This window comes from Notolabrus celidotus, chromosome 23, assembly GCF_009762535.1.
Source record: "Notolabrus celidotus isolate fNotCel1 chromosome 23, fNotCel1.pri, whole genome shotgun sequence".
Classification (NCBI taxonomy): Eukaryota; Metazoa; Chordata; class Actinopteri; order Labriformes; family Labridae; genus Notolabrus; species Notolabrus celidotus.
The window spans coordinates 23,852,845-23,876,939 of record NC_048294.1 but is presented as its reverse complement, the minus strand read 5'-3'; the positions used below and the strand labels follow the sequence as shown (position 1 = coordinate 23,876,939).

Here is a 24,095-nt window from a genome sequence, read left to right as displayed (position 1 = left end):
AAAGATGAAGTTTAACTGTTTAACTTCAGTTTAACCATGGACTGTGTCAAACAATGGAGTAGTCTCAGTGACATTACTCATTACTTTCTTTAGAGGTTTTAAAAAACCCAATCTGGTTTATTCACTTCTGGCTCCAACTAATTCTTGGCTAATCTAGAAACAGACGAGCCAAATAAAACCTTCTCCAACATGCCCACCTGTCGCTTCAATCACTCATGCCTGGAGCAATGTGGAATTATTCCAAACTTTCAGCTTTACTACAATCAAACGCATGAGTTCAAGAGTTACAAGAAAGAATTCACCTTGTGTTCAGTTTTTTTATGAGTAATGAAAAAGGTTGTGCAAAGTGAACACACTGGATGAGCCAATTATTAACAACTCACGACCTGAGTGCTCACAGTGTTTGTGTTAGATCAGAATGGAGCTTTGACACTTACTGTATAAATAAAGTTTCCTTTGAATGCTCCTGCAAAAGGAAGTTGAAGTCAGAGAATGTGACTCCAACAAAAACAGTTTACTGACGTGTTAACGAAAACTGAAGATATAGAAGTTTCATTTGATGTTGAGCTGGTGAATTGTTTTGCATTAGTTTGCACATGTCATGCTCAGTCAGTGTGTATCTAGGTGTTGTCCACATTATGCAGAGTGTTGCCTTGGTGCTTTCAGTCGCTGTCTGCCTTTAAGCGAAGGTGCATCAAGAAAAAGAGCCTTGAAGTTGGGAAATGGGCTCCAGTGAGAGTGTGCAGTCAGCCGTCTGATATTTCTAACATGCCTGAAATCCATTCAGCCTGTCGATGTTTGCCTGACTTCAAAATCACATGTGGGACTCAAAAGTCTGGCCAGTATGGGTCTTAATCAAGCGGCAACCTACGCATCAACAAGAATAGAAGCCAATGCCGAAGTCTTAAAAACTGCAGTTCATTGAGGATCCGTTTGAGGCTGGCTGCAGAAACATCAGAAACCACATACACACCAATTCAAAGAAGCCAATCTGTACAACAGAAATAAACATGTTTACAGCCTGGTTCAGAAAACAAGTGTAGTCTGGATAGATCATTGACCAGTGCATAAAGATAACTGATAAAAATGATAAAATTGAGACCATAGACTGTATAAATAATGGACGTAGTATCCGTGTTGTCACCCATCTGTTCCTGAGCGCTGTTTTGAAGCCCATTGTCGGCAGCAGCCATATTGGAAATGCTGAACTCAACCAAACTTAGTGTGAGGTAAAGAGGCGGGGTTTGAGCCTCAGAGCCAACAGCTATGTGTTCCCGCCTGTCAATCAAGTCAGTCATGTCCTTATTTGGACAAAACTCGTAATCTTAATATCTTCTGAACCATCGCGTTAGGAAAAAATTCACCCCCTGTACTGTGTGTGCCGATAGAGAAATTAACAACGTAGACCCAAGCTGTCTTTTGAACCAGGCTGTAAACATGTTTATTTCTGCTGTAAAGATTGTCTTTTTTGAATGGGTGTGTATGTGGTTTCTGGTGTTTCTGCAGCCAGCCTCCAGTGGACGCTCCATGAACTGCAGATTGTAACACTTCCGCATGGGCTTCATATTTTGAGACCGGAGGTTGCCGCTTGATTCAGACCTGATCAGTCTGGATTATCAGAAAAAAATCAATGTGAAAAAAAGGCAGAAATTTAAGATGTAAATCTGACCTTAAAACTGTAAAGTCAGAACTCTGACTTTAGATTAAGAACTTAAAGCTCTAGTGAGTAGTTGTTAGTTTTTCATGAAACACACTGAAAGTAAAATTAATGTCTCTTAATTATCTGCAAAACAAAAAAAAAGACCATCCTCAAGAAGAGTGATCTGTGTAGTCAGTTTTAATGTCTGTAACTGATGTGACAGGGTAGGTGTGTCAGGCAGAGTGAGGACTGCCGGCTCTTGAAACACCCTCTTTGTCTCTCTTACATGTTCCTCTGCAAAGATTTGGAAGAGTGACACGTTTGACATTTAAAAGAAAGAATAAATTAAAAAAAATTTAACTACACAAAATATGTAAGGACTGTTTTCTTCACAGGGGGCACCAAAGTCAACACAAACATACACACAGGAGTTTGAAATGCAGATTATGACATTGGATCATCATCTGGGTGTCTACGTGAAGCTGTTTTTTAACTTCTCTTTGCTCTTCCTTCCTTAAGAGTTGTTCCCCAGTGGCCTCGCAGCTTTCAAGAGGATCACCTTCAATATCGAAGAAGAAGCCGCCATGAAGGAAGACACCGGGATGCAAGATGTCTATTACACTGAGGTGTGTCTTTCTCTTTCTGTTAAAGGATGATGTTTATAATCAGTTCTCCTGTGAAGATAAGATCTGTTAATCCTCTTCTTGCCCTTTTTTAGGAGGTCTTAGTAGAGCACCTGGAGGTCTGTGGGGATGCGCTGTGGAAAGCCGAACGCTACGAGCTCATCACACACATCGCCAAACTTATCATCCCCATTTACGAGAAGCGTCACGAGTATGAGGTACCATTTAAAATCTCCTAACTCTTACTCTGATATCCTGTATGAACACGCACTCTGTTCCAAAGTGAGTCATCAATGATGTAAAGGCTTGTAAAAGTCAAGTCATCACACCTTTTTATGAAGTTATGTAAACACTTTGGTGCCAAGTATTAACCCAATTATTTTCCGGCCCTCAATTAAACAGTCTTTTTACATTTTATGACTTGCACTTGTCAACTGCACCTAAATTTATATTGTTTACTAGAAGTTCTACACACGCAATAAAGCAGCAACTCAACTCACACAGTGTGGTAGCACTGCTGCTATTTGAACTCCACACTTTAGTGCCTTCTTTAGGGATCCATTCAGGAAGTTTTTATGTGCATGTCATTGCCGTTTCTCCCTGCTGTTGTAAACCAGGGGTTCCCAAACTTTTCAGCTCAAAACCCTAAAAAAATTGGTGCCAAAGACTCGTGACCCCCACTGTCCCTCAAAGTGATTTAATGTGGCTTCATTTAGCTGGTCTGCAGAAAGTTAGCCTCCCTATATGAGCATGTGTCTGTGCTTCCTGTGCTGTTATGAATGAACCTGCTGTTACTGATGCTTTTGATAATTAACTGTTCACTAACTCTAAACTTAGGAGACATCTTGCAAAAAGAAAAGGCAGAAAACTCATTACATTTTCTATTTTCAAGGATTTATTTCAGGTTTAGATACTATTTTTGTCCATATTTTATTCTTTCCTTCACAATTCTTTTTATTGATTTTATAATTACAATGCAAATAAGCATTGACAGTGTAAAAAAGGAGATACAGAGGGTGTGTGCACCAGTGGCAGTACTTAAATACAACAACTTTACAGGCCTTTTTATGACCATTACCCCAAGCCCCTCCCTCCCAAACCTCATTACTTGCATAAAAAAAAAATTCTTAGCTAAATAATACAAAAGATACCAGTTATAAACAAATAATAAATAGAGATACAATGGACAATCAAAAACACAAACAGACAAACCAAAATAAATAAATAAAGGTTAAATAATGAATAAATAAACACTATATTTTATTAGTTTAATGGATAAAATTTACTAAGTTTTACTTTTGTCATTTTACTTTTTTATTGCATTTTTTCAGTATTTCTGTGTTCAGTTAACAAACTATATATAAGTAATACAAAACCAACAAAGAGAAGAAAAAAAAATACAAATAAAATACAAAAATAATAATAAACAGTACAAACGAAAAGGAAGATGAACATAAGAAAACAAGGTAAATAAACAAAAATAAATAATAGATATTTTTAGATAACTTAAAAAAATTTAATTCTGGAAGATATCCCCAGGGGGTCCTGACCCACACTTTGGGAACCCCTTTTGTAAACAACACCTGCATACCTGCCAACAGCGGACTGTGAAAAATCGGGAGATTTTCTGGAGTATCGTAAAATCAGCCTATACCCAGCAACCACATCCATATATAACCCTCAACTGCAGATTAATAAATTTAATAAATGGATAATATGTAAGTCAAATACTTTAAATGTCTCTTCATTTCAAGGTTTTCAGTAAAATATAGCATGGTGTATGAAAACATACAACATTTTAAAAATCCATGTCTTACAAATATGACAAAATTCATCAACATGTTGAAGAGTGAGAGTAGAGTGAGCCACTGCAGTGAGGAGTAACACACACATATTCCAGGTAGAGGTTTGCGTTGACACGATATTTTGATGTTAATACCATTATAGTATTATTTCAATGAAGGAGTCTCTGTAACATGAATCTACATCTCCATGTGCTTTTTAAAGTCCTTTAAATCCTATTTATTACCTACAGCTAAATGTGATCTGACCTACAGTAACCTCTGCATCCTCTTACAGTGAGGAGCTTTCTGCTCTTTATTGAAAGAAGGAAGAGATTTCCTCTGCATCTCCACCTGAGGTTATCAGGTAGAGTTTAGTGATTTAATAACTTCACCTGTGATATTGTGATAGTGACACTGTCAGCACTCTGTCATCAGATCCACACAGCTCTAAACTCTCCTGATGAACTTTAAAGAGGATGCTGCGTCACTGCAGGTCACAACTTAAGTTAGCTAACAAGACCAGGGCTGAGCCACTTTAATGAGGGATGGATCAAATCTTTAAACAGTGCAAAAGTTTTTTGAACTCATAACAACTCATCTAATGAACACTTCAGCTCCCAGAGTCACAGATCTACCTGTCACCCGGGGTGGACGTTTTTGAGGTTTGAATATAAGGCTCAAGTAGAGGACTTCTTGAAAAACGGTAAGAGATTAGAGGATCCTATTAAAACATATAGTATAAAAATTAAATTAAGGTTTTAAAACAATTAAGGTATTAAAATATCTGATGGGGCATGAGCCATAGATGTTGAGGGACACTCATTTGATTGACATCAACGTGAAATAGGGAGATGATCGGGAGTACAGCGGGAGAAGGGGTTAAAAAGCGGTAGACTCTCGCCTAAATCGGGAGTGTTGGCAGGTCTGCACCCAGGTGAGGGCAGTATCATCTTTCCCACTGACTTTCCATTCCTGCTTCACTCATGCTCTTTACATCTGTCTTCCAGAAACTCAGCCGACTGTACGAGACTCTGCACAGAGCCTACAATAAGATCATGGAGGTGACTCAGTCGGGCCGCAGGCTGCTGGGGACCTACTTCAGAGTGGCTTTTTATGGACAGGTGAGGTCGACACATAGGAGTTTGTGATTGAAGGCTCCATGCTGCATGCCAAAGGGTTGGGTTAGTCAAATTAGAAATTAAATTTTTTTGTTATGAATCATTCTCCTCTCAGGCATGAGTCATTTATAGAATTGCTTTTAGAATAGGAGTCATCATTCAACCACCAATTTGCAGAGGTTGCAAAGAGTCTGTTTTTTGACGTTCACAGTGAATAATGAACCATAACACCTCTGAAACTCTGCTTTCTGATCACACATATTGACTGAAGCTTGAAGGGATTTTTTCAGACCAAAGGAAATATTTCATACCCAGGAGATGAGTCAGAGAAACCTGCTCCTTCTTTCTGTGTTTCTGCACCACAGACTGTATAAAAGTTATCCATGTTGCTTATTATGTAACTCTTTGGTTTATGCACGGCGGCTTTGAAACCCTGAGTTTTGCAGTTTGCATGTCCCAACCTTAATTCACTTTAGGCCCAGAGGACAGATGAACACTGCTGCGCCCCTGTTTGTTTGATTCAGTCGCTCACAAAGAAGCCACACCCCAGAGCTACTAAGTCTTCCATTGTTCTCAACCCACATGTCAAAAAACGAACACCTTGCATTATTAAAAAGAAGCTAGAGCTAGCATTTTAGGTTGGAAAAATTCTAGCCATATATCTTCGTCTGCTTATTCGGGTCCGGGTCCAGTCTCAGCAGGGAAGCCCAGACACTTCTCTACCCAGCCACTTCCACCAGCTCTTCTGGGAGGATACCGAGGCGTTCCCAGGCCAGCTGAGAGATATAATCTCACCAGCGTGTCCTGGGTCTTCCCTGTGGCCTCCTCCCAGATGGACATGCCCTAAACACCTCCCCAGGGAGAGAGCAGCAGCCCTACTGTGAGTCTCTCCTGGATGTCTGAGCTCCTGACCCTATCTCTAAGGCTGAGCCCAGACACCCTGCAGAGAAAGCTCATTTCAGCTGCTTGTATTCATGATCTCGTTCTTTCAGTCATTACACACAGCTCGTGCCCATAGGTGAGGGTTGGAACGTAGTTTGACCGGTAAATCGAGAGCTTTACCTTCTGGCTCAGCTCTCTCTTCACCACGACATACCGGCACGGCGCCTTCATCTCTGCAGATGCTGCCCGATCCGTCTGTCAATGTCCCACTCCCTCTTCCCCTCACTCCTGAACAAGACCCTGAGATACTTAAACTCCTCCGCTTGGGGTACAGACTTTCCTCGGACCCAGAGTGGGCAAGCCAACCTTTGCCGACTGAGCACCATGGCCTCCGACTAGGAGTTGCTGATCCTCATCCCCGCTGCTTCACACTCGGCTGCAAACCGTCCTAGTGCGAGCTGGAGGTCACCGTTCGATGATGCCAATAGGACCACATCATCTGCACAGAGCAGAGATGGAATCCTAAGGCCACTGAACTGGACACCCTCTGCCACTTAACTGTGCCTAGAAATTCTGTCCATAAAAGTTATGAACAGAACCGGTGAGAAAGGGCAGCCCTGGCGGAGTCCAACCCCAACTGGGAACAAGTTTGACTTACTGCCAGCAATGCGAATCAAACTCTGGCTCCAACAATACAGAGATTGAATGGCCCGTAACAACAGGCTACCCACTCCATATTCCCCAAGCACCCCCCACAGGATACCTCGGTGGACACGGTCATGAGCCGTTTCCAAGTCCACAAAGCACATGTGGATTGGTTGGACTGAAAACTCTATGAGGGATTTTTATTCAGGGTGTTCTTAGATAACTTTCCAGTAACTTCCTCAAAGAAAGAACCTGCAGTGATGGAGTGAACACACTAAAAAAATGTACACTCAGTGCTCCTGTACAAATGCTATACAGGATGAACAGCATGATTTATTAAATGAACAAAGTGCACAGCAAATATAACAGGATGTTGTCTGCACCAGATGGGTATTGGATTTCACTTTGAATGCCGAACCATTGTGTAATGTCAGACCTGGCTTTCATAAAACTGCCCCTCAGTTTGCTGGGAGAGAACAACCAAATGTCCATCAGTATCAGTTCCCTTTTAAATGTTCCTCATGTGTCTCACACAAAGAGAGAGAGCTTCCGTTTTTTATGCCCCTAAGCTATGGAACTCTCTTCCTATGGACGTCAGAACAGCAAGCTCTCTGATTGTTTTTAAACACCCAGATTAGGGATGTAAATTTCAAGTATTATCCGTGATCAATCTTTGAAATGTTAACGATCAATTATCGATTAATCATTTAAAAAACATAAACGTTTTCTGTCAAAAATAATGCCAAATGCATTTTTTCCCCTGAATCAAATTTTCCTTCACGACACAATGTATATAACTGACAGTATTGAATATCTACGGATCATTTTGAGGTGTTCAAAACGTTAAACACTGAATATCAACATGTGGAGCAGGCTCAAAAATCTCTGCGGCTCAGACTTCAACATGTGGATTTACTGCAACAAGAGAACTGAACAGAAACATATTTTAGACTCACAGAGTCCAGTTTTCTGTTAGTCAGCTGATTCACATCGAAACATGCTTTAAACTTAAAACACCTCCCTGATTGGAACCAAATATGAGACCACATGATGTTTGATCCACGTGATATAAAATCAAATCAAAAAATGTGTTCAAATAAGGTTTTAACAACCAACTAAGCGATACTCGATTCATTGTTCACATCCCTAACCAAGAGTAAACTTAAAGGTGACATATTATGCTCTTTTTCATCATCTAAGAGGTCCCCAAAATGTGTCTTTAAAGTTTATTGCCCAAAAAAACACTTTGAAATCAGATTCTGGTCTGCCTGTAAACCCCTCCTTTTCAGCCCTCCTCAGAACAGTCTGTTTTCTGTGTCTGTGCCTTTAAATGAGAATGTGCTCTCTGACCGCGCCCCCTCAGGAAGTGGATGTGGTCTTGGCTGATCTAATGTTTACATGTTGGCTGCTCACAGACCCTCGTTACTTCAACCCTCTGAATCTGATCCTTAGGGAGAGGCGCCTGCAGCAGGACCTTTCTGAACCATTGGTCACAGATTTAGTGTTTCTTGTTGTTTTATTTGTCAGTATGTCGACGTGTGTCTTGGTACACAACTACGAACATGTAGCTATGTAGCTATGCTAACTGCGCTAGCACTTTTCCATGATAAATAAAAATCATCCACTAGATCTTCAAATCTGCAGACGTGGGGAGTAAAACCGACCTTTGTGTTTATTAAGACAGCCTACAACTAGCATGCCTCCCTAAGCTCCTTGTTAGCACACGTGTGCAGGATATGAAAAACGGAGGAGGAGTTGAGTTGTATTTTATACAGTCTATGGGCTGAACAAGCTCCAAGCTCTGACTCCATTACAGACCGGATGTCGTTGTGACGTATGAAAAACACTGAAAACTGAAACGGCTGGTTTCACACACATTTACAGAAAGGTGGAGAAATCAGAACAGGGGCAGAATGGATTTTTTTCATTCTCGGGGGGTTTGCAGACATGCCAGGGACACATATTTCAGGTAGAGAACCATTAAAAAGTCCATTTTGCATGATATGTCACCTTTAAGAAAACTTAAGACTTACCTTTTTAATCTAGCTTTTAAATTGGAGTAATTTATTTTAAGCCCTGCACTGCATTATTATTAGAATTATTATTTTAATCATTGCTATAACATTTAATTATCTTATTTAATTAATTATTTATTCATCTATTTATTTCTTGTATTTATCCAATATTTTTAACTCTACCTTATTTTTAACTTTTCTTTCCACTCTTACTTATTTTATAAATTTTACTGTATTGATTTGATTTTATTCTTAAGTATTTTATGTTTAATCATGTCTTTTATAATTTTACCATTGCTGCTGTTTTCTGTCTCTCTGTTATTTTGTGAAGCACTTTGGGCTGCATGTTTATATGTATGAATGGTGCTGTATTAAAATAGTTGAGTTGAGTTGAGTACTGAGGCAGCTTCATTACTTTTCAGTACTGGATTTAAAAGATAGTTTCACAGATATTGCTCAGAGAGCTTAACAACTAATAATGAAAAATGATCTGTAAATGCAGAAGAGGTCCACGTCACTTTTCTTAGCATGCAAGCTGTATATGTTTTGGTAGTGGCTTAAAAAGACTCACTCTCTCAAGGGATCATGTTAAATTGATTGAAGCTGGAAACAGGAGAAGACTGTATTATCCGATGGACCATCTTTTTCCTTTAATTTGATGAATGTATGTGTTTTGTGCAGGGCTTCTTTGAGGAGGAGGATGGGAAGGAGTACATCTACAAAGAGCCAAAACTCACAGGCCTCTCAGAGATCTCTCAACGGCTGCTCACGCTCTACGGGGAAAAGTTCGGGCCAGAAAACGTCAAAATAATTCAGGACTCTAACAAGGTGAAGGACACGAATGAAGGAACAAAATGTGGGGGATGTTTTGGAAACATGGTATGGGCTGAGATAAGGCATTTTTCTGTGACTCTACTCATTGAAAACATATTATTTTAGAATCATTATGTGGGAAGGTGTTGATATAAGAAAAAAAAAAAAGCTCTTTTTGGATGTAATTTAAACAAGTCGAGACTGATGCGAGTTCAGTCACATGTAACATCTGTCATGTTGATCTTTGCATTCATATTTATCAAACACTATATCTTGTCCATCAGGTTATCACCAAAGACCTGGACCCCAAGTTCGCCCACATCCAGGTGACGTTTGTCAAGCCTTTCTTTGAGGAGAAGGAGGCCCCTGAGAAGAAGACAGACTTTGAGAAGTGCCACAACATCAGCCACTTCGTGTTCGAGACGCCTTACACGCTGTCGGGCAAGAAACACGGCGGGGTGGAGGAGCAGTGCAAGAGGAAGACTGTGCTCACAAGTACGTGGAAAACACTCACTCACAAACGCTTTGAATGGGAAAGCTCTTTTTATGTTCCTACAGTGTGAAGGATTAACTTTATGCTGCCTGAAGTTAGATTTTTGTCACAGTTACTAACAAAAAGTAATTAGTATCATCCATCACTCTTTGTTATCAAGGACTAGGGATGATTTTCGAATATTCCAATATTGGTTCACTTTGTAAAAATCAAAGAGTTACTTTGAATATTTTCTCATTTTAAAAGTACAATTTTTCATCATTTTACCCGTGCCTGGTTGTAATACGGTATAGCATCTGAAAAGGTCCCTAATTTAACAATACTCGACATGCTTGTCTGATCTAATTGTACATATTATGTCTTGTAAATGTAAAGTCATGGAATTGTTTTTGGTAACTTATCTGTATTGCTCCTTTTTTAACTTTTTGTTTAGCAAGAGGGAAGGTATTTTTAAAAGCCTCTTGTGGCTTCTGACCTCAACTGCTCAATGGTTTTGATTCCATTACATATGTTGTTGTTGTTGTTGTTTTTATGATGTGCAAATTAAATTAAATTAAAAATTTAATTAAATAACATTAAATAAAATTTAATTTAATTTAATAAAATTTAATTAAATAGTTCTATATTTCATTTATAAGGGATAATGTTTGATGAGCGTGTTTATTAGAGCAGAATTAAAAGGCTCCATTCCACTATAACTCACTCACTGTAAATCATCCCACTTATTACTACTACTTTGTTGAAGGGCAAGAAATCACATCCAAAAACCATCGTCTGGTTTTGTTGCTGCATCTACAAATACAGGTTAAATGTAGGTCACTTCTCTGGGCCTGAGCTAGTTTTACATCCTGGGGTTTGATGAATCCAAACATGACATTCTATTTGGAAACCATGGACTCTGCATCCTCTGCTCCAAAGAAGGGAGGCACACCCGGTGCTTGTTATCAGGGCACAGTTCCAAAGCCAGCACCCCTGAGGGTATGGGGATGAATGAGTGCACTAATTAGTTCCTCATTAATGATGAGCAGCCATAGACTGTATAAATAATGGTCAATGTAGTATCCGTGACGTCTCCCATCTGTTTCTGAAGCGCTGTTTTGAGGCCAATCGGCGGCGGCAGCCATATTGGAAATGCTGAACTCAAAATAACTTTTGTGGAGTCAGTGTGAGGTACAGAGGCGGACTTTACACAGATAGCTTTAAACAAAATCAGATCTTAACGGTTTCACATACTCAGACCATTTAGTCCAAATCCGGTAAAACTTTCCATGTTTCACTCTAAAGGAAAATGATTATTTCCATAATGTAAATCTCTTGCACAATATTAATCCATTCCTCAATGGTGGGTGGTTGTATTGTTAACCATTTTCTTGTGCTGGCTTTTCTACTTAGTAATTTAGTAAAGTAATTTTTGTCATTAATATTCCAATTTTCAAACAATATATCACGTTTCCTATTTAAAAGAAATCTTTGCACCACATTCTGTATATGATTATGGATCTCTTCCCAATAAGTTATAACAACCTTACAGTTCCAGAATATATGAAAGTGGCTGCCTCCATCAGTCCCACAAAGTCTCCAACGAGCACCTCTGGCACCCTGATGTCGTTTCTGGATGTTTTTCCAACCAAACTCACGCCAGGCAGCCATTCCTTAGCACATAGCCACTGCATGGTAAAATGCCACAAGCTACATCGGGTTCAAATACCCTCCAGCTTATTTTACATGATTGAGCAACATGATAACTTAATAAAACAGTCCCTTCTTCAAATGAAGAGATATGTCACTCAGCTTTTCCCTGCAGGGACTGAGGGATCAGAAAAAACAACAATCTCACTCTGCTGCTTGTTTGGCATGGCATCAAAAAAGCATTGTAAGTCACAGTGGCTGCAAATGAAACTCTTTACAGTTGGTCCAGTTAACACTTTGAATTCCTTGCACATGTCAGATGTTGGTTGTTGATTCCTTAAAGGGAGCAGCTTTCATTGTGCTTCATTTCTCTTGCAGTTGTACAGTATTTGCACGCTTGACCTACAACTTTTGTGTTCCCTTATATCTCCAGCTGCCAACACATTCCCGTACGTGAAGAAACGCATTGAAGTGGTGAGGGAGAGGCAAGTGGAGCTGAAGCCGGTGGACGTAGCCATAGACGAGATGAAGGCTCGGACGGCAGAGCTGACCAAACTGTGCTCCAGCCAGGAGGTGGACATGATCCAGCTGCAGCTCAAACTGCAGGGCTGCGTCTCTGTGCAGGTACAGGTTTCAGTCAGAATCATGAGTTAACATCTCGTTTGTAACAAGATTCAAGAGTCAAAATTCAAGATTTCAAGATTCACTTTATTGTCATTTCCTTTCGGATTTTCATACCTAGTGAATCGAAATACTGTTTCTCACCAACTTGACAGTGCAAAATAAAAGACACTAAAGACAGTTAAAACATTTAAAGACATGTTCAAAAAACACATAAAACAGTGTTAGCAGCACGATAAGACCAAAAGGTAAGAAAGTGCATCAGTCAGTAAAGTGCTTATGTGGAATTCATCCTGATAGGTGAACATTTGTTGGTGAGGGGGTTTGGATGTGAGTGTGTGAAGGGGAGGGTGAGGGGATCAGTCTGTTTCTGATCCTCACAGCTTTTGGGTAGAAGCTGTTCAGCATCCTGCTGGATCTGCAACAGATACTCCTGTACCTCTTCCCTGATGGCAGGAGGGAAAATAGACCGGAAGAAGGGTGGTGGGGGTCCTTAAGAATGGAGAAGGCTCTCCAGATGCAGCGCTGCTCCATTAAGGAGGTGAGAGGGGCACCGATGATCTTGCCGGCTGTCCTCACTACTCTGTTTAGCTGCTGGTGTTCATAAGCCTTGAAACTCCCAAACCAGGAATCAATCAATCAATCTTTATTTGTATAGCACCAAATCACAACAAACGTTATCTCAAGACGCTTTTACAAACAGAGCAGGTCTAGACCACTCTATCTCAAATTATGAACAGAGACCCAACACCAAGACAGGATAAGACTCAGTCTGACCCCACCTTAATCCACCATGAGCATTGCACCTCACAGTATTTAGCTAGTTACAGCGGAGAGGACAAACTTCCTTTAACAGGCAGAAACCTCGAGCAGAACCAGACTCATGTTAGACAGCCTTCTGCTGAGACAGAGTTGGGTCTGGAAAGACGGATAGAGGAGAATAAGAGAGAGAGGGAGAGGTGATAGTGATGAGATGAGTAGTAGTAGCTGTTGCTGCTGGAGTCCAGCACGTCCGTATCAGCTGGAGTCTGGAACGTCCACAGCAGGAGGACGTCTACGGCAGCTCAGAGGAATCTACGAGACAAGGGAGCTCAGGGACTCCAGAAAGGTCTATGGTTAGTAACTTTAATGGGACAGGAAGAGTTAAAGTAAGTGATGAGGGGGTTGAGGGGAAGGGGGTGAGATAGGGTCCAAGTGTGTCAGTGAGCCAGTTCCCCCGGCAGTCTAAGCCTATAGCAGCATAACTAAGAGCTGGTCCAAGCCTGATCCAGCTCTAACTATAAGCTTTATCAAAAAGGAAAGTTTGAAGGCTGGGGTCAGTGGTTGAGTTACAGGAGAGATCACACACTGTTTGAACTGTTATCTGTGTGTTTTGTGTGTAACAATGCTCATCACTTTGAGGCGTGTTTTGGTGCAGGTAAACGCAGGACCCATGGCCTATGCTAGAGCATTCCTGGATGACAGTAAACCCAACCAGTCCGGCAACAAGAAAGTCAAAGACCTGAAAGACATCTTCAGGTACTTTTAGTTCCCTTTTCATTTGAGCGTTAACTGATCTGGATCATGTGGATTTGCTTTTAAGTTTGTTGTTGTGTTCTTAATTGCAGGCGTTTTGTTGAGGCGTGCAGCATGGCTCTGGACATAAACGAGCGTCTGATCAAAGAGGACCAGTTTGAATACCACGAGGGCCTGAAGGGCAACTTCAAAGAAATGGTTAAGGAGTTGTCTGAGATCATTCACGAGCAGGTAATCTCACTTTTCTAAGGCCTTGCCCAGATCGTAAAAAATAATAATCAAGGACTGAAAATGTCTTTGTTGTCTCCACACCTCTGCATAACAGTCACACACACCTGAACTAATTTCCTCACAAACACACAGGTGTTACATTGACCCAGGCCTCCTGTTTGGCAAATTAAGACTTCTCCTGTCACGCAAACTAGTCTTATGATCCTGTGTACACAAATGAACAATGGGATACCTGCAGAGACACATGGACCTGTTTTCAGCATTATAATCATACTTTGTAAAACTTCCTGTGACAGTAATCACAGAGAGGAAATAATGCCTGAGTCAAATCTGCACCTTTACAATCTGAATCAGTCAAATCATTTGCTGCAGAGTTACAGTGTGAAGGTTAATAGGTACTCAAGTGTTTATGTCTTCTTGCTTTTGCAGTCATGTTATATGCAACTGAACGACACTAACAATGATTTAATGGCCTATATAAAGAGTAAAACATAATTGCTCATATCCATAAAACCTTGCCACCAAGTCGTTAAATGCTCTTGCTCACTTAGCGTTGGTGGTTTTATATTTTCAGATAGTTTTATATGTTGAGGAGATGAGACTCATTATTAGTCTTTGTTCAATGAGTTCAATGAACAATAATACTTTACGTTGAGTATTCATTCGCACATTATCAATATTTCTGTCATAGTGACCATAAAATTCACCACATTAGCCGACCAGTTTTGATTCCTCTTTGAAATAATCTGCATGTTTTGCTCAGTACCTGTGGTTGTGACACGTTGTTCCTCCTAAATCAATCAATCAGACTTTATTTATAGAGCGCTTTTCATACAATGACATTGTAACACAAAGTGCCGTACATAAAAACAACTTCAAATAGAATAAATAGATAAAGAAAGTATATATATGTATATATATATATATATATATATATATATATATATATATATATATATATATATATATATAATTATATACATATATATATATATATACATATATATATATATATATACATATATATATATTATGGCAAGCCGTTCAGGAAATTAATATATATGGAATGAAGTCTGAATATATGGATTGAAAGTCTGAATATATTGAATGAAACTTGATATATATGGAATGAAACTTGATATATATGGATTGAAGTCTGAATATATGGAATGAAACTTGATATATATGGAATGAAGTCTGAATATATTGAATGAAACTTGATATATATGGAATGAAACTCGATATATATGGAATGAAGTCTGAATATATTGAATGAAACTCGATATATATGGAATGAAGTCTGAATATATGGAATGAAACTCGATATATATGGAATGAAGTCTGAATATATTGAATGAAACTCGATATATATGGAATGAAGTCTGAATATATTGAATGAAACTTGATATATATGGAATGAAGTCTGAATATATTGAATGAAACTTGATATATATGGAATGAAGTCTGAATATATTGAATGAAGCTTGATATATATGGAATGAAGTCTGAATATATTGAATGAAGCTTGATATATATGGAATGAAACTTGATATATATGGAATGAAACTCGATATATATGGAATGAAACTCGGAATATATGGAATGAAAAATCACGTCATGTATGGCCTGCGCCATCTTGTCTTTCTGGGGTGTGATCATAGGGGTGTGATTTTGTTTTCCGGTTAGACGTAGCTTTTAGTAATGCAACCATGAGGGAGGCACGAGATGTTTTCACTGCAATTTTAATTAATGAAGGGGTTATCAACCCCTTGGGTAATGCATGTGCTGTTTAGTCAATCCGTATAGGAAAAAGGAACCCACCCCTCCTCTCTATTAAGTTGGTTTCATCCAAAAGTGATGATCGGACCGTCTGCACAGAGAGACGAGAGGAACACGAAGCAGTGGGCTGCAGAAGCATTTAGGAGGGTAGTAAACAAGTGAAAATACGAAAATATTAAATATCACAGGTTATACACACTTCTACAAAGGCTAAAGATATTGCCCCTTCTTTATTCAGGTGGTTCAGTCCTCTAGTTCGCTAGCTAACTTTTGTTATGACTTGTGATAATGTAGCATCCTGTTCAATGTTAACAGGTGGAGCTCATACCTGTGTGCATCATCTGACAGTGAGTGAGTGTAATGAAAAAGTACGACCAAATTACCACAGGTTACAGAGGTAGAGGAAAATGTGTCCCCTCAGAAACACTAAAAAGAAGTGCAAAAGGTTATTTTCAGAGAGACATTAATAAAAGATGAGTCTCTTTGATGACAATAAAACAATACGATTAGAAGTGGTGTTCAGAGTACTTATTTAAGCTTTCATTCAATATATTCAGACTTCATTCCATATATATCAAGTTTCATTCCATATATTCAGACTTTCATTCCATATATATCAAGTTTCATTCCATATATTCAGACTTTCATTCCATATATATCGAGTTTCATTCCATATATTCAGACTTCATTCCATATATATCAAGTTTCATTCAATATATTCAGACTTTCATTCCATATATATCGAGTTTCATTCCATATATTCAGACTTTCATTCCATATATATCGAGTTTCATTCCATATATTCAGACTTTCATTCCATATATTCAGAGTTTCATTCCATATATATCGAGTTTCATTCCATATATTCAGACTTTCATTCAATATATTATTTCCTGAACGGCTTGCCATAATATATATATATATATATATATATATATTATGGCAAGCCGTTCAGGAAATTAATATATATGGAATGAAGTCTGAATATATGGAGTGAAAGTCTGAATATATTGAATGAAACTTGATATATATGGAATGAAACTCGATATATATGGAATGAAGTCTGAATATATTGAATGAAACTTGATATATATGGAATGAAACTTGATATATATGGAATGAAGTCTGAATATATGGAATGAAACTTGATATATATGGAATGAAACTTGATATATATGGAATGAAACTCGATATATATGGAATGAAGTCTGAATATATTGAATGAAACTTGATATATATGGAATGAAACTTGATATATATGGAATGAAGTCTGAATATATTGATTGAAACTTGATATATATGGAATGAAGTCTGAATATATTGAATGAAACTCGATATATATGGAATGAAGTCTGAATATATTGAATGAAACTCGATATATATGGAATGAAGTCTGAATATATTGAATGAAACTTGATATATATGGAATGAAACTCGATATATATGGAATGAAGTCTGAATATATTGAATGAAACTCGATATATATGGAATGAAACTCGATATATATGGAATGAAGTCTGAATATATTGAATGAAACTTGATATATATGGAATGAAACTCAATATATATGGAATGAAACTCGATATATATGGAATGAAGTCTGAATATATTGAATGAAACTTGATATATATGGAATGAAACTCGATATATATGGAATGAAACTCGGAATATATGGAATGAAAAATCACGTCATGTATGGCCTGCGCCATCTTGTCTTTCTGGGGTGTGATCATAGGGGTGTGATTTTGTTTTCCGGTTAGACGTAGCTTTTAGTAATGCAACCATGAGGGAGGCACGAGATGTTTTCACTGCAATCTTAGTTAATGAAGGGGTTATCAACCCCTTGGGTAATGCATGTGCTGTTAAGTCAATCCGTATAGGAAAAAGGAACCCACCCCTTCTCTCTATTAAGTTGGTTTCATCCAAAAGTGATGATCGGACCGTCTGCACAGAGAGACGAGAGGAACACGAAGCAGTGGGCTGCAGAAGCATTTAAGAGGGTAGTAAACAAGTGAAAATACGAAAATATTAAATATCACAGGTTATACACACTTCTACAAAGGCTAAAGATATTGCCCCTTCTTTATTCAGGTGGTTCAGTCCTCTAGCTCGCTAGCTAACTTTTGTTATGACTTGTGATAATGTAGCATCCTGTTCAATGTTAACAGGTGGAGCTCATACCTGTGTGCATCATCTGACAGTGAGTGAGTGTAATGAAAAAGTACGACCAAATTACCACAGGTTACAGAGGTAGAGGAAAATGTGTCCCCTCACTAAAAAAAAAACACTAAAAAGAAGTGCAAAAGGTTATTTTCAGAGAGACATTAATAAAAGATGAGTCTCTTTGATGACAATAAAACAATACGATTAGAAGTGGTGTTCAGAGTACTTATTTAAGCTTTCATTCAATATATTCAGACTTCATTCCATATATATCAAGTTTCATTCCATATATTCAGACTTTCATTCCATATATATCAAGTTTCATTCCATATATTCAGACTTTCATTCCATATATATCGAGTTTCATTCCATATATTCAGACTTCATTCCATATATATCAAGTTTCATTCAATATATTCAGACTTTCATTCCATATATCGAGTTTCATTCCATATATTCAGACTTTCATTCCATATATATCGAGTTTCATTCCATATATTCAGACTTTCATTCCATATATTCAGAGTTTCATTCCATATATATCGAGTTTCATTCCATATATTCAGACTTTCATTCAATATATTATTTCCTGAACGGCTTGCCATAATATATATATATATATATATATATGTATATTATGGCAAGCCGTTCAGGAAATTAATATATATGGAATGAAGTCTGAATATATGGATTGAAAGTCTGAATATATTGAATGAAACTTGATATATATGGAATGAAACTCGATATATATGGAATGAAGTCTGAATATATTGAATGAAACTTGATATATATGGAATGAAACTTGATATATATGGAATGAAGTCTGAATATATGGAATGAAACTTGATATATATGGAATGAAACTTGATATATATGGAATGAAACTCGATATATATGGAATGAAGTCTGAATATATTGAATGAAACTTGATATATATGGAATGAAACTTGATATATATGGAATGAAGTCTGAATATATTGATTGAAACTTGATATATATGGAATGAAGTCTGAATATATTGAATGAAACTCGATATATATGGAATGAAGTCTGAATATATTGAATGAAACTCGATATATATGGAATGAAGTCTGAATATATTGAATGAAACTTGATATATATGGAATGAAACTCGATATATATGGAATGAAGTCTGAATATATTGAATGAAACTCGATATATATGGAATGAAACTCGATATATATGGAATGAAGTCTGAATATATTGAATGAAACTTGATATATATGGAATGAAACTCAATATATATGGAATGAAACTCGATATATATGGAATGAAGTCTGAATATATTGAATGAAACTTGATATATATGGAATGAAACTCGATATATATGGAATGAAACTCGGAATATATGGAATGAAAAATCACGTCATGTATGGCCTGCGCCATCTTGTCTTTCTGGGGTGTGATCATAGGGGTGTGATTTTGTTTTCCGGTTAGACGTAGCTTTTAGTAATGCAACCATGAGGGAGGCACGAGATGTTTTCACTGCAATCTTAGTTAATGAAGGGGTTATCAACCCCTTGGGTAATGCATGTGCTGTTAAGTCAATCCGTATAGGAAAAAGGAACCCACCCCTTCTCTCTATTAAGTTGGTTTCATCCAAAAGTGATGATCGGACCGTCTGCACAGAGAGACGAGAGGAACACGAAGCAGTGGGCTGCAGAAGCATTTAAGAGGGTAGTAAACAAGTGAAAATACGAAAATATTAAATATCACAGGTTATACACACTTCTACAAAGGCTAAAGATATTGCCCCTTCTTTATTCAGGTGGTTCAGTCCTCTAGCTCGCTAGCTAACTTTTGTTATGACTTGTGATAATGTAGCATCCTGTTCAATGTTAACAGGTGGAGCTCATACCTGTGTGCATCATCTGACAGTGAGTGAGTGTAATGAAAAAGTACGACCAAATTACCACAGGTTACAGAGGTAGAGGAAAATGTGTCCCCTCACTAAAAAAAAAACACTAAAAAGAAGTGCAAAAGGTTATTTTCAGAGAGACATTAATAAAAGATGAGTCTCTTTGATGACAATAAAACAATACGATTAGAAGTGGTGTTCAGAGTACTTATTTAAGCTTTCATTCAATATTTTGAGACTTCATTCCATATATATCGAGTTTCATTCCATATATTCAGACTTTCATTCCATATATATCAAGTTTCATTCCATATATTCAGACTTTCATTCCATATATATCAAGTTTCATTCCATATATTCAGACTTTCATTCCATATATATCAAGTTTCATTCCATATATTCAGACTTTCATTCCATATATATCAAGTTTCATTCCATATATTCAGACTTTCATTCCATATATATCGAGTTTCATTCCATATATTCAGACTTTCATTCCATATATATCGAGTTTCATTCCATATATTCAGACTTTCATTCCATATATATCGAGTTTCATTCCATATATATCGAGTTTCATTCAATATATTCAGACTTCATTCCATATATATCGAGTTTCATTCCATATATTCAGACTTCATTCCATATATATCGAGTTTCATTCAATATATTCAGACTTTCATTCAATATATTATTTCCTGAACGGCTTGCCATAGTATATATATATATATATATATATATATATATATATATATATATAAGAATATATAAGAATATATAAGAACCCCAGCCCGACTCCAAACCCACCCCACAATCCTAAGGTTAAGAACACAATATATGCAACAATATTTATAATAAGTATAATAATTATAATAATGAATAGATACATTTTTTTTAAAGTAATACAAAAAATATATAAATATTTTGATAATATTGATAATAATCAATAAATAAATAAATTATTATTATTATTATTATTATTATTATTATTTTCTTTTTTCTTTTTTTCTTTTTTTTTAACTATTATTATAAAAATAAATAAATGATAAATAAAAAAGAAGTTTCTGAACGAACTGAGGAAACACTCTCATGTTATCTTAATGAGGAAACACTGGAGGAAAAATAAGATGTTAAAACTCAAATCACGAAATTAAAATCACCAAAGTAAAATACATGTCTAAGATAATAAAACACTAAAATATTAAACCATTAAAGAAAAATAAGTTGCTTAAAATAAAATAAATACAAAAGAGATTAAAATTTCAACTAATAATAAATAAATAAACAAAGTATGTAAGGTGAAATAAAATTGTTATAAGAGTAAAACTCAGTTAGAAGCGAGACTAAAAAGGATCTAAAAGGATTTTTAACAGCAGAAGGGCTGGTAACTTTGAACAACATCTTTTGCTCCCATGCACGCTGGGGCTTCATCTATTGTAACCAGCCCACACTGCAACTAATCAAATGTTTACAATCCCAGGGATCGATTCATAAAGGAATGCTGATCTTACTAAAGCCGCCTGCTAAACTTGTGGGAAAAAGCCAAAAGGGTTCTAATTCACAAAGTGTGCACAAAGGGTTAAACGCACCACAAACCTCACTGCAGGACAAACAGGATCACGTTGTACCAATGTTGTTTGCATTTATTGAAATGATACATTGTCCATTCATTTTGGATTTGTATGCAAATGAGCCTCACTGCAACAAATGTCCAGTGTACAGACCCAGTCTCCAGCAGCCTGGCACACTCAGACTCTACCGTCTCCTGAGGTGTTAATAACTGTCCCACAGCATCGATAAGGGTCACACAAAACATCAGTCAGGGATTATCTGTGGTAATCCTGGCACATCTTTAGTGGCATTTTAGATAATAAGCAGCATTGTGCAGGCCTTTTTTATTGACCTGTCCAAGGCCTTTGACACAGTTGATCACAAGTTACTGAAACACAGATGAGTCTAACAGGATTGTCTGATCACTCAGTTGGCTGGTTTGAGAACTACCTCCATGATAGGTCACAACGTGTGCAGGCCTGTGGAAGTACCTCTGGTACTCTTTTACTCTCTAAAGGTGTGCCTGAAGTATCAGTCTTAGGACCCTTTTATTCATTATTTATATCAACACTATACATCATAATGTTTTTAATGCAAATTTCCACTTCTATGCTGATGACGCCGTAATGAATTGCTCCGCACCCACCCCAGACCAGGCTTTGACACAGTTACAAACTGCTTTTAATACAATTCAACAGAATTTTTATGATTTAAAACTTGTTTTAAATGCTGACAAGACAAAAACCATGCTGTTCTCCTATAAAAAAATCAAAGCCTGCAAACCTGCCATCAAGAGGGGATGCAGATTGAATTTGTTTCCCACTACAGATACTTTGGCATTTTAATTGATGATTCTTTAAATTTACCCCTCACATCCAGCAGCTCGCTAAAGGTTGAGATTAAAGCTGGGTTTATATTTTAGAATCAGATCCTGCCTTTCTTTTGAAGTCAAGAAGAAACTTGTTGCTGCTTCTTAAGGCTGATTTATACTTCTGCGTCGAATCGACGGCGTAGCCTACGCCGTAGGCCCGCGTAGCTCCACATAGCACGTAGCTGACGTGCACCTCCTCCAAAATGTAACTCCGCGTAGAGCCGACACGGACCGCAAGCTCTGTGATTGGTCCGCTCGACGGCTTTGTCTTTCCCGCATTTACAGCACTTCCGGGATCCCGGACATCGGCCACACATCGGCCGTGTATTTCATCTCCTCCTCTCTATTCTTCATGTAATCATGTCTGTATGATAAACAGCAACATGTATCAGCTGTAGATTAACAGAACACGCTCTGAAACTCTGTGGAAAAGTAAACAGAGATCGTAGCGGGACCGGAAGCAGGCGACCGGCTATCAGAGAGACCGCACTGCCCTCAAGCGTTTCGGAGGAGAATTGCTGCGCGACACAGACACATCGACGCACAAGTATGTGGGGCTCATGTCCGCGTCAGCCCCTGCTGCGTAGGGGAGACGCAGAAGTATAAATCAGCCTTTACAGTCTGCGTTGGACTACAGTGATGTCTTATAAATGCACACCTCTGCTCAAAGCTTGCACACGCTGGATACCGTGTAACATGGAGCTTTGAGGTTTATCACCAATTTTAAAACTATGACTCAGCACTGTGTGCTGTACTCGAGAGTAGGATGGAGTTCCCTGTCGTCACGCAGGCAAAAACATTGGCATCTTCTAATCTATAAGTGCATCTTAGTGGCATACAATGGGGGATACAACAAAATCTGCTGGTCCAGCATAGAGTGGAGATGCTGAGAACTCGTCTCCACAGTCAGAGCTGTTAAACTTTATGGGTGTTTTTGGCACTTGAGTATGTTTAGTGCAGTATGCTTTGTGATTTGAGCCTTGAGGACCTCTTGTAGCTCCACATAGCTATACACCGCTGGAAGCAAGAAGCAAAGTGTTCAGGTTCAGGTTCAGGTTACTTTATTTGTACACGTAGGTAGACTCGTTTTGCAGCCAGTGAGATCCAAAGCTTGATCAACTGGTACCAGTCTAGTTGCCTTACGGATCAAGCTTTGGATTACCATGACCTGGATGACCGAGAACCTTCACAGACAGCCAGTGAGATGTTAGGTCATTACAGAGTTACAAGACAGATGTCAGACACTTTAGACAGACTACTTTATGTGCTAAACACACTAAAATATCCTAAAACTAATATAACAATAAAATCATAAAATCAACAGACATGATTAAATGATAAAAGTGTTAAAGGTTCCATTTAAAAAGCTTTTAAGAAAACAATCAACCAATAAAAACTATAAAATCACATAAATTAATAAAAATCTGGACTTAAGTCTTAAAATTATAGTTTGAGTCTGTATGAGAAAGGAAAACTTCTTGCTTGTTCAGTTCAGTAACATCAGCAGGTACAAAGATATTTTGGGACTAAAAAACGTCTTCCAGAGTGAAGAAGCGAAACTCGTTTTGCAAAGTGTGTTCTGAAATCGAGCAAAGCATCTCCTACCATTGTACGTTGATATTTTATAAAGAAGTCCTGTATGAATGCATCCAAATGTAATTTTAAGAGTACAAATTGTATGCACACATAGAAATTCACCATACCACAAGATATTCCTCACTACTTCCTCCTACTCACAAATACCAATGAGGTTATAGTCCTTGAAGGGGGCAGCCTGGGCTTTAGCCTCCTGTTCTCTGCTGCATGTGATACCCCCTTCTCTCTCTTCTCCTTGGTTCATCCTC

General features: G+C 37.9%; 1 protein-coding gene across 4 annotated transcripts in view; it reads left to right on the top strand.

Annotated features, from left to right (window-relative positions):
* The window catches only part of dock11 (dedicator of cytokinesis 11), a 139,291-nt gene that overhangs the window by 106,882 nt on the left and 8,314 nt on the right, over positions 1–24,095 (top strand). For all 4 annotated transcript variants that reach the window (XM_034677073.1, XM_034677077.1, XM_034677075.1 and 1 more), the window contains 8 exons: positions 2,159–2,265; positions 2,358–2,480; positions 5,054–5,167; positions 9,388–9,534; positions 9,804–10,014; positions 12,075–12,265; positions 13,680–13,780; positions 13,870–14,008. In XM_034677073.1, the coding sequence (XP_034532964.1) occupies positions 2,159–2,265; positions 2,358–2,480; positions 5,054–5,167; positions 9,388–9,534; positions 9,804–10,014; positions 12,075–12,265; positions 13,680–13,780; positions 13,870–14,008 (1,133 nt within the window). The remainder of the gene's footprint in view (positions 1–2,158; positions 2,266–2,357; positions 2,481–5,053; positions 5,168–9,387; positions 9,535–9,803; positions 10,015–12,074; positions 12,266–13,679; positions 13,781–13,869; positions 14,009–24,095) is intronic.